We start from the raw sequence: 12,130 nt of genomic DNA on the forward strand, positions 1-12,130 counted from the left end.
CCAACATGAGCCTTATAGAAGACTTATTGTAGGCAAATGTACCAAATCCATGATCTTATCACGGTGGTCTCTGTTAGCACCATGCCGGATCGCTGCTCTGACAGGCAGGGTCTCCGGCGTGTCACTTCACTCACCCGTTGCTGCGGTCGGTTCTTCCCATCCCCATGTTCTGTATGCTTCCAGCAGAGTTTCCAGCTGGGCCTCCAGCCATGTCCTTTGAGCACGCGGCTGTGCTCCTGCCCTCTTAAAAGGCCAGTGCATGCACTTGCTATTTCTTTCACAGACAATGGCTGAGGAACATTATGTATATATTGCTTCCTCCTCACTGGGGAGGTGCCTGAGCAACCTTCCTGTTCTGCAGTCTAGTTGTGTAAGGTTGTGTACCAGTCCCTGCTGCACTCTGGTGCAGATCCTGCCTGCTGCACTCTGGTGCAGATCCTGCCTGCTGCACTCTGGTGCAAATCCTGCCTGCTGCACTCTGGTGCAGATCCTGCCTGCTCCACTCTGATACAAACTCTGCCTGCTGCACCATCCAATCTGTCCTACTGGGTCCAGCTACTGCGTGTCCGTTGGTCAGTCCTGGAGTGGCACCTGGCGTTCATCGGGAGCAAAGTCTAACCTCACAATCAGAGGCTCTAGTGAACAGTCCGGTGCTCGCTTAGTTACGCCCCTTCTGGCCCTCTGCAGTCTGTGACACAGTGGTTGTACAAACCATGTCCGTGACAGTTTGCTCAGGCCATGGATCCTGCTGGACCCTGGATCCTGCCTGTTCGGACCATGCAGTTACAGTCCTTGACTACCAAGTTGGAGGCCTTAAACATCTCTCCAGAGTTCCCGCATCTTGAAGCAGCTGTGTCTTCTCTGGAAACTCTCAGACTGTTTGTTTAGTTCGAGGTCCAGGTCCCGGTCCCTGACTCGCAGCTCCACCACGCTTTAACGGCAATCCGAAGGTCTGCCGCGGGTTTATCAATCAGCGTCGGCTACAGCTACATTTTGAACTTCTTCCTCACCACTTCCCGTTGCACCGAGCAAAGGTGGCATTCCTTATGTCGCACCTTGGAGGGAAGACCCTGGCGTGATTGAACCCATTATGGGAGAGAGAGGACCCGATCATCTCCAATTTGCCTGCATCCTTGGAGGCTTTTCGCAAAGCATTCGATGAACCCGGGCGAACAACTTCTGCAGCTTACGCTCTTCTCCATTTCCGTCAGTCCAATTCATCGGTGGGACAATATGCGGTATGCTTCCACACTCTGGCGTCCGAACTCAGATGGAATAACGAAGCTTTGGTAGCGACATTCTGGGAGGGGCTTTCCGGAGACATTAAGGATGAGCTAGACGGTCGAGACCTACCAACTACCTTCAACGACCTGATCTTCCACGCCATCCTTATAGACCTTTGTTTCCGAGAATGTGCCTATTAGGTGGCACGTGAAAGAGGACCACGGCGCCTGGCTCTGTCTTTTCAAAAGCCACTTGTTCCTTCACGCTCCTCTGTTGATGTCTCAACTGAACCCATGCAGGTTGACCGATTTGCCCTTGCCAGTCAGCGACAGAGTGATCGCCGCGCTAAAGGTCAGTGGCTGTATTGTGGAGCCATGGGTCACTCCAATCGAGCCTGTCCAGTAAAGCTGGAGAAACTCCAGCATTTAGGGTCGTTAGGAGAGGCCTCCCTAGAAGGAAAAGACATCTCTCTGCTCCTGACCCTTACTGTGGCTGTGACAACCGGTGAATCCCAGTATATCGAGTCAGCATATTTGGATTCCGGAGCAGCAGGAAATTTTATCCTCCAGGCTGTAGTGGATCGGTTCCAAATCCCAGTTCATCCACTCCAAAACCATCTGGCAATAACATCTGTAAATTGGAGAACTCTTTGGGAGACGGTTTGTCTGGCTACTGAGCTGCTTGAGGTCCATATTTTGATGATTCATACTGAGAAGATAGTCTTTTATGTTCTTTCCCACATGTCTTTCTCTTAGGCCTACCATGGCTACAACAGCACAAACATGTGTTGGACTGGAGAACTGGAGAGGTGCTCCGCTGGGGATATTCCTGTCATGAGAAGTGTCTGGCTCTGTCTTCTCCAGCATCGCTGCTCTGTTTGCTGTCTGCCTATTGGTCCTTTGCCGATGTATTTGACAAAAAGGAAGCAGAGACTTTGACGCCCCACAGGCCATATGACTGCCCAATCGACTTGATTCCCGAATCTACACCCCCTAGAGGCCAAATTTACACTCTGTCCCCAGCTGAGACTCAAGCTATGTCGGACTACATTCAGGAGAATTTGTCCAGGGGGTTCATTCAGAAGTCCTTCTCTCCTGCTGGGGCCAGGTTTTTCTTTGTTAAAAGAAAGACGGATCACTCTGACCCTGTATAGACTATCAGTGTCTCAACCAGATCACGGTAAAAAATAAATACCCTATCCCATTGATCCCTGAGATGTTTGGCCAATTAAGAGGAGCAAGGATCTTCACCAAATTAGATTTAAGAGGTGCCTACAATGTAATCCACATTCGCAGGGAAGACTAGTGGAAAATGGCTTTCAAACCAGGGATGGATATTATGAATACCGAGTGATGATCTTCGTTCTCAGTAATGCACCGGCAGTTTTTCAAGAGTTTGTCAATGATATCTTCTGGGACCTGCTTTATTCCTGAGTTGTTGTGTATCTGGATGATATTTTGGTATTTTCCCTGGTTCTGGCCTCCTACAGGCAAGCAGTTCGGCAAGTTCTTCAGCGTCTTAGGAAAAATCGACTACATCAAGTATGAGAAATGCGTTTTTGAAGAGTCCGCCCTTTCCTTCTTGGGTTACACTATCTCAGATACCGGACTCAGGATGGATCCTGAGAAAGTTTCTTCCATCCTTAAATGGCCCCTGCCCATTGGAGTCAAAGCAATACAGAGATTCCTTGGCTTTGCTAACTATTATCGACAATTCATTCATCACTTCTCCACTATGACTGCACCATCTCTGCTATGACCCGAAATGGAGCCGATCCAAAGAACTGGTCCTTCTCCATCGCTCCCATTCCGGATTTGAACAAACAGTTCTTCCTAGAGGTGGACACATCCTCGTTAGGGGTTGGAGCTGTACTCACTCAGAAATCTTCCTTGGGTCGCTGCGTGTCCTGCGGTTTCTTCTATAAGGCCTTCTCCGCTCCAGAGTGTAACTACTCCATTGGTGACCAGGAGTTACTCACCATTTGATGGCTTTTGAGGAGTGGCGATACCACCTGCTGGAGGGTGCAGTGTATCCAGTGGTTATCTACACAGATCATAAGAACCTGGCGTACCTCCAGTCTGCCCAGAGACTAAGGGTCCCGTCACATACAGCGATCTCGCTAGCGAGATCGCTGAATTTGTGACACATCAGCGATCTCGCTAGCGAGATCGCTGTGTGTGACGGGGATCAGCGACTGGCCCCCCTGCTGGTTATCGCTGATCGTCGTCGAACGTCTCGGGTTGTTTTTCCATCGCTGGTTTCCCGCTGCCCAGCGCGCATCGCTGCGTGTGGCAGCGAGAGACCAGCAATCAGCGACGCTGGTTTCTAATGTAAACATCGGGTATCCAGGAGCCGCGTTTCCAAGGTAAACAGCGGGTATCCAGGAGTCGCGCTGCTCCTGGATACCCGACATTTACATTAGAAACCAGCGTCCAGCGTTGCTGATCCTGATCGCTGGGGCTGTCTAGCGATGTCCCAGCGATCCCATCATGTCGGATCGTTGGTGGGATCGCTGGGACATCGTTTAGTGTAACGGGGGCTTTAATCCACGCCAAGCCAGGTAGTCTTTGTTTTTTGCACGCTTTAACATTTTATTACATTTCAGGTCCCGTGACAAGAATGTCAGAGCTGATGCCCTCTCTCGCTCATTTCTGTCTGGAGACCAAGAGGAGGATACTCAATTTAACATCGAACTGTCCAAGATGGTTAGTGTCCCTCCAGTCAACCTGTCGCAAATTCCCTCAGGAAAAACCCTTGTGGCTAAATCCAAGAAGGAGCGAGTTTTGTCATGGGGTCACTCAACCAAGGTGGCTGGTCATGCGGGACAAAGGAGGACACTACAGTTTGATTTCTCGCCACTACTGGTGGCCATCCATGAGGAAGGAGATCTATGTTTACATGGTTGCCTGTCTGATTTGTGTCCGCAATAAAGTCCCCAGACGACTTCCTACCCGTGTCATCTGGTCCATGGCAGCACATAGCAATGGACTTCATTACAGATTTGCCAGTATCCAAGGGTTTGCACCGTCATCTGAGTAGTCGTGGATAGCTTCTCCAAAATGGTGCATTTTACCCCGTTGTCTGCTCCTGAACTTGCTGACCACTTCATCAAGCATATTTTCCGCCTGCACAGATTTTCTCGTCACATTGTGTTCGATCGAGGTTCGCAGTTCACTTGCAGATTCTGGCAAGCTCTCTGTAAACATCTGTATATCATCTTGGTTTTCTCCTCGGCCTATCATCCTCAGTCCAATGGGCAAGTGGAGCGTGTCAACCAGGTCCTGGGCAACTACCTGCGACACTTTGGAAATGCCCACCATAATGATTGGGTGAAATTACTTCCCTGGGCTGAGTTCTCGTACAACAATCACATTGATGAAGCCTCGGGAGAGTTTCCTTTTTACATTGTGTTCAATCAGCAACCCGAGGTTTCCCTCCCGGTGACAGTTCCTTCTGATGTTCCTGCGGCAGATGTCCTCTCCAAGGATTTTGTAAAGTTGTGGGAGGGCACCAAAACCACTTTAAAAGCATCCTCCGCTCGTATGAAGAGACATGCAGACAAAAGGCGCCTGGATCCTCCGTGCTTCTGCCCTGGTGACAAGGTATGGCTCTCGTCCACGTACGTCCGGTTGAAGGTTCCGGCACGCCCATGCCAACTGCCTCGGATGATGTTTTTGAAGTGGAGAATATCTTGGCCATGAAGAAGGTGAGAGACAAGACCTTCTTCCTTGTCAACTGGAAGTGATTTAGTCCCGAAGACAGATCCTGGGAGCCTAAGGAGAAAATTCACGCTCTGATTCTCCTCCAGAACTTCCTCGATGGCCTGTAGAGGAGGGGGCATAAAGGGGGGTACTGTTAGCACCACACCGGATCCCTGCTCTGACAGGCGGTGTCTCCGACGTGTCACTTCACTTACCTGTGTTGCGGTCGGTTCTTCCCTTCCCAAAGCTCTGCATGCTTCCAGCAGAGCTTCAAGCTGGGCCTCCAGCCATGTCATTTGAGCATGCATGCGTGCGCTCCTGCCCTCTTAAAGGGCCAGTGCGTTCACTTGCTATTTCCTCCCCAGCCAATGGCTGTGGGACATTATGTATATATTGCTTCCACCTCACTGGGTAGGTGCCTGAGCAACCTTCCTGTTCTGCAGTTTAGTTGTGTAAGTATGCGTACTGCACTTTGGTGCAGATCCTGCCTGCTGCACTCTGGTACAGATCCTGCCTGCTGCACTCAGATATGAACTCTGCCTGCTGCTCCATTCAGCCTGTTCTTCTCGGGTAATGTGCTGCGTGTCCGTTGGTCTGTCCTGGAGTGGCACCTGGCGTTCCTCTGGAGCCAAGTCTATCGTCACCATCAGAGGCTCTAGTGAACAGTCCGGTGGTCGCTTAGGCCTGTTTCACACTTCAGTTTTTCACAATCAGTCAAGATCCGCCGATTTGCCAAAAAAACGGAACCGCCATTTTTATTTGCGGATCCGTTTTTTTCCCCATTGACTTTCATTATCGGCGGATTTTGACTGATGATCGTCCGTTGCGTCCGTATTTGTGCGAATCCACCAAAATTGTGGCGTCCGCTGAGATCACCGAACGGACAGTGCAACGTTTTTTTGCTGTCCGGATCCGCATTTTCCCCTTTTAACCCTGAATCAAGTGTCGCTGCTGGATGAAAATTCTCTCTCTATCTCTCTCTCCCCGATCTCCCCATTTCTCGCATCGCGTGATCGCTACTCACCTGCATCCCAGGAGATCATCGCTCACCGCAGATGCCCGCTCTCTTCCGGATACCACTACATCCGCCGGTATTAATTTTTGATTTTTTCCCCAGGCGCGTTTCCTTTAAATTTTTACCATCAGCGGATCCGTACATCCGCCCATCCGCTGTTCCCCGTTTCTGTCAGTCCACCTGCGGATCCGTTTTCCGCTATTTTGGCGGATTTAGACTGACAGGAAAAACTGATGTGTGAAACAGGCCTTAGTCATGCTCCTCCAGGCTCTCCATGGTCCGTGGCACAGTGGTTCCACAAACCACGTCCGTGACAGTCTCTCACTGCGAGAGCCCCGATATGACATCATATTGGGTTTACTAGAAGTTGTGTGATCATCATAGCATGTCTCAATATGCGGTGCAGTTAATGACTAGTCCCTCTGTTCTTCTCCTAGTCCACGGCTGTCCATCTGGGCAAATATATCACAACTGCAGCAGTCCAGATATGGACACTGACCTGAGCCAAGATAAAACATGTGAGAATCAGCTGCTGAATGTCTCGGCACCCTCCAACCTGCCCTGTGTGTCTGGCTGTGTGTGCCCCAGAGGGTAGGTAACCTGCCACAGTTTACATGTATGACCAATGTGTGCGCAACTAATAGCGAGAAACTAATAGCGAGAAAATCAATTCTGCTTTGATGCCAAGTGTAAGTAAACTTCAAGTTAAAAGAATTGTTGTTATGAGTTAAACAAACTCAAGTAAATCCAAAGCAAAATCTGAAAAATGGCCATCCCAGTCTCAAGGAAGAAGCGGGCCGCCCTGAGACCATCCGCATGTCTAACAGAGGTATACAAAGACTCAATGCCAATGATGATCAAAAGCATGCTCACCTTGAGAAACAGACCGTCGACCTTAGTAAGTACATCAGTCGTGTCTCTGACATAGGAGGTGAGCGTTTCCACCAAAGGCTTCAAGTAATAGTTAATAAATTTACTTACCGTATTTTCCGGACCATAACACGCACTTTTTCCCCCAAAAATTTTGGGAGAAAGTGGGGGGTGCATCTTATGGTCGCAATATACTTACATCTGTCCATGGCTGGAGGCTGGTGCGGGTGCCGCGGGGCTCTGTGGTGCGGTGGTGGCAGCGGGCTTTGCTCCGGTGCAGGGGTAGCGGCTCTCTGTACTCCGTGGGGGGCTCCGCCGGCATTTTCTCGAAGCCCGGAGGCCCCCACACATCCATTGCTGGCTGCTGCCATGTTGCTGTGGCCTCCGGGAACATGGACGCCGGGAAGATGGACGCCGGTCCAGGGACGGCGCATGCGCAGGTTCAGATCTCGTCCCGAGATCTCGGGAGACGAGATTCAAATCTCGGCAACAAGATCTCGTCCCCCGAGATCTCGGGACGAGATCTGAACCTGCGCATGCGCCGTCCCCGGACCGGCGGCCATCTTCCCGGCGTCCATGTTCCCGGAGGCCACCGCAACATGGCAACAGCCAGCAACGGATGTACGGGGGCCTCCGGGCTTCGAGGAAATGCCGGCGGAGCCGCTGCCCCTGCACCGGAGCACAGCTCGCCGCCACCCTCACCCCACAGAGCCCACCTGCCCCAGCCCACCTGCCCCAGCACAGCTGCCCCAGCCCGCCTGCCCCAGCACAGCCCAGCTGCCCCAGCACAGCCCACCTGCCCCAGCACAGAGCCGCCACCACCACACCAGCCTGGACCACTGGATGACCCCTGTGACCACTCCTCCACCTGTGCCAGATCCCTTCCCAGGTAAGCTGAATTCGGACTGTAAGACGGACCCCCATTTGACACATTATTACTTTTTTCCATATTTTCCTCCTGAAAATTGGGGTGCGTCTTATGGTCCGGTGCGTCTTATAGTCCGAAAAATACGGTACATTATCACAGAACCCGCCTATGCCAGAGACAATCGGTCGACCGGGAGGGTTAACATTGTCTTTGTGCACTTTCGGTAAAAGTTAGAAAGTAGCGATTTTAGGAAATTTGGGCAAAAGTCCAGGAGGCATGTAATAAAGAGTTGACAGATAGATGTCTCTTTACAGTATAAATCAGTCTCTATAGATCCATCCTCCGCGACACACAAATTAATATCGAGAAAATCAGTTCTGCTTTGATGCCAAGTGTACGTAAACTTCAAATTAAAAGAATTGTAGCTAAGCCGCTGCATAAATTTGGATTGGCTGGCTTCGTCACCATTCCATATCATCAACACATCATCAATGTATCGGAACCAGCCTACCACTGCGTCCGAGGCGTTTGCTGCGTCACCTTGGAAAACTTGCCTCTCCCAGTATACAAGAAGAAGGATTGGGAGGATATTGCCACTAAATGTTCCCTCGAATTTATGGAGTTATTAATAAAATTGGATGAGACAAAACTAAGGGACATTGAAAAAGAAATTGATGGCATTCAGATGGCTATCAAGGATGAATTAACTCCTGATGCCCTTAAAAAACTAAATGGAGACTTGGAGAAGGAGTTTTCCGAGTGGGAAGAGGAAATAGGTGCCATAAAAACGAAAAAATTACAGAGAGACAACTCTGATTATCCGCATAACAGAGTCTATCGATGGAGAAACAATAAGATCAGGGGACGACTTTCCTCTCAAAGAAGGTCAGGCTCTATGTCATCATTGACATCAATGGACGAATCCAGCTTGGCATCCGACCAATCGGTGAGGGCTGCGAGAGGACGTCATACTAATAAAAGGAAACTCATGTCTCCACCTGTATATGATCGGAAGGCAAAAAATACGAACCTTGAGGTAATAAATTTATCTTCCCATCTCCTCTCGGAAACGCAATCTGAACTGTGGAAATTGGGGTTACATTTTGTACTGTGTAATGGCTTCAATTTTTTTACAGCCTTGAAAGAAACATGCCTGTTCTGTCGTAAACTGATCTTTAAAAATTGCCTTGTCAAGGAGACTCACATCAGGGTCTGTCCAGTAGTGCGGAGCATGAAGCCTTGGCCACACTGGAGGACCTGCTGAGGGAGCAACAACCTGAGAATGTCGGTAATTTCCCCGTCCATTGTCTCCAGATCTCTTACATTCCCTCCCTTGTCCAGGTTGACATTTTTTCTACATTAGTCACTGACGATTTGAAGAAAATACCAAAATATTTGCGTAATGACAATCTTACGGTGGCACAGAGGAGAGCTCTGAGGGAGTTAGTCAATGGATTCGGTGGTTATTAAAGCAGCGGACAAGGGAGGGAATGTGGTGATCTGGCCAATGGAGAAATATGAAAAGGAGGCATTTCACCAGTTAAAGAATAGGGAGACATGCCAGGCATTGCATCAAAACCCGACACAGCTTTTCAGCAGTAAATCAGAACGTATCTTGTCCTGTGCTAATGAGTCTGGTATTGTACCAAAGAAAGTCCTTGATGGACTTTTAGCTAAATTTCCTAAAATTGCTACTTTCTACCTTTTACCGAAAGTGCACAAATACACTGTTAACCCACTACTGCTGTGGTATCGGCTACGCTCCCACAGATCAATCCACATGTGATTAAAGTGGAACATACCAAATGGAAGGCATTGTCAAGGGGGAGGTCAGCCCAGAAAGGGCCCAGAGCCTTAGTACTACCTATGTAGCACAAGAAGTCTGCGGGAGGATCAAGAAGCCTTACAGGCTGAAGTGTCCAGTGCTCACAGTGTGGGAAGAAGGGAGAGTGCGGGGTGATGGCTGCCACACGCCAGCAGTCTTGGCACACAGAAGACTGTTAGGCAGCACACTATATTCAGGGTGCAGCGCAGACGCTGAGAGGTCGCACTCGTGACTGTGCGGGGGTGGGCCCTGTAGTTACCGTCACCTCTGCCTAAACATTACGTCATCCCTGACATGCGCTCTTTCCTCTGCAGGTGGGTGAAGCACGGGGCAGAATGCCTGCAGCCAGATGCCTGTCCCTGCTCATGGAAAGCCAAAGACTATTACCCAGGAGACATTGTCCAATCAGCCTGTTACACCTGGTGAGTCCCACCCCTAAAGAGCTCTCTGGGAACATCGCCACCACTTTGTGACCCTTCTAATGTTCCTCTGCAATGTTTAGAACAGCACAGAGGATTGATGGTAATATAATGTGCAGAGTCCGTCACAGCACGCAGTATATCAGGAGAGTAGTGTGCTAATCTTGTGAGAGGTCACAGACTGAGGGTTACAGAACAGAAGGAGCAGGCTCATTAGCGCAAAGCATGTAAGCAGGGGCTGGGGGGCAATCGCAAAGCACGGGATCAGAACCGAGCTTCCTACATTGATACAGGAGCAGAAAGAAACTACAGCACAGATACGGGTGCAGAACCAAGCGCATAACATAGATACAGTAATGGAGCATAGCTTATTACATAAGTACAGGACCAGTAAGTAGCTTCATACATAGATACAGAACCAAGCGCATAACATAGATACAGTAACAGAGCATAGCTTATTACATAAGTACAGGACCAGTAAGTAGCTTCATACATAGATACAGAACCAAGCGCATAACATAGATACAGTAACAGAGCATAGCTTATTACATAAGTACAGGACCAGTAAGTAGCTTCATACATAGATACAGAACCAAGCGCATAACATAGATACAGTAACAGAGCATAGCTTATTACATAAGTACAGGACCAGTAAGTAGCTTCATACATAGATACAGAACCAAGCGCATAACATAGATACAGTAACAGAGCATAGCTTATTACATAAGTACAGGACCAGTAAGTAGCTTCATACATAGATACAGAACCAAGCGCATAACATAGATACAGTAACAGAGCATAGCTTATTACATAAGTACAGGACCAGTAAGTAGCTTCATACATAGATACAGAACCAAGCGCATAACATAGATACAGTAATGGAGCATAGCTTATTACATAAGTACAGGACCAGTAAGTAGCTTCATACATAGATACAGAACCAAGCGCATAACATAGATACAGTAACGGAGCATAGCTTATTACATAAGTACAGGACCAGTAAGTAGCTTCATACATAGATACAGAACCAAGCGCATAACATAGATACAGTAACGGAGCATAGCTTATTACATAGATACAGAACCAAGATTTCTGCGTAGATACGGAAACAAAAGCAACTTGCTACACATATACGAGAATGTAGGGTAATCACCGAGGACGGACATGAGAAGTATGGGGGATTCCTGGTTACACCACAAGAGGTAGTAATGGCCGACACCACAAGAGGTAGTAATGGCCGACACCACAAGAGGTAGTAATGGCCGACACCACAAGAGGTAGTAATGGCCGACACCACAAGAGGTAGTAATGGCCGACCACAAGAGGTAGTAATGGCTGACACCACAAGAGGTAGTAATGGCCGACACCACAAGAGGTAGTAATGGCCGACACCACGAGAGGTAGTAATGGCCGACCACAAGAGGTAGTAATGGCCGACACCACAAGCGGTAGTAATGGCCGACACCACAAGCGGTAGTAATGGCCGACACCACAAGAGGTAGTAATGGCCGTCACCACAAGAGGTAGTAATGGCCGACACCACAAGAGGTAGTAATGGCTGACCACAAGAGGTAGTAATGGCCAACACCACAAGAGGTAGTAATGGCCGACACCACAAGAGGTAGTAATGGCCGACACCACAAGAGGTAGTAATGGCTGACCACAAGAGGTAGTAATGGCCGACACCACAAGAGGTAGTAATGGCCGACACCACAAGAGGTAGTAATGGCCGACCACAAGAGGTAGTAATGGCCGACCACAAGAGGTAGTAATGGCCGACACCACAAGAGGTAGTAATGACCGACACCACAAGAGGTAGTAATGGCCGACACCACAAGAGGTAGTAATGGCCGACACCACAAGAGATAGTAATGGCCGACACCACAAGAGGTAGTAATGGCCGACACCACAAGAGGTAGTAATGGCCGACACCACAAGAGGTAGTAATGGCCGACACCACAAGAGGTAGTAATGGCCGACACCACAAGAGGTAGTAATGGCCGACACCACAAGAGGTAGTAATGGCCGACACCACAAGAGGTAGTAATGGCCGACACCACAAGAGGTAGTAATGGCCGACACCACAAGAGGTAGTAATGGCCGACACCACAAGAGGTAGTAATGGCCGACACCACAAGAGGTAGTAATGGCCGACACCACAAGAGGTAGTAATGGCCGACACCACAAGAGGTAGTAATGGCCGACACC

General features: G+C 49.3%; 1 protein-coding gene across 1 annotated transcript in view; it reads left to right on the forward strand.

Annotated features, from left to right (window-relative positions):
• The window catches only part of LOC141077916 (otogelin-like), a 280,958-nt gene that overhangs the window by 10,696 nt on the left and 258,132 nt on the right, over window positions 1–12,130 (forward strand). Inside the window, exons 5-6 of the mRNA XM_073564686.1 lie at window positions 6,378–6,531; window positions 9,818–9,925. Of these exons, the coding sequence (XP_073420787.1) occupies window positions 6,378–6,531; window positions 9,818–9,925 (262 nt within the window). The remainder of the gene's footprint in view (window positions 1–6,377; window positions 6,532–9,817; window positions 9,926–12,130) is intronic.

Source organism: Dendrobates tinctorius, unplaced genomic scaffold, assembly GCF_039654945.1.
Source record: "Dendrobates tinctorius isolate UK_male_01 unplaced genomic scaffold, ASM3965494v1 ptg000473l, whole genome shotgun sequence".
NCBI lineage: Eukaryota > Metazoa > Chordata > Amphibia > Anura > Dendrobatidae > Dendrobates > Dendrobates tinctorius.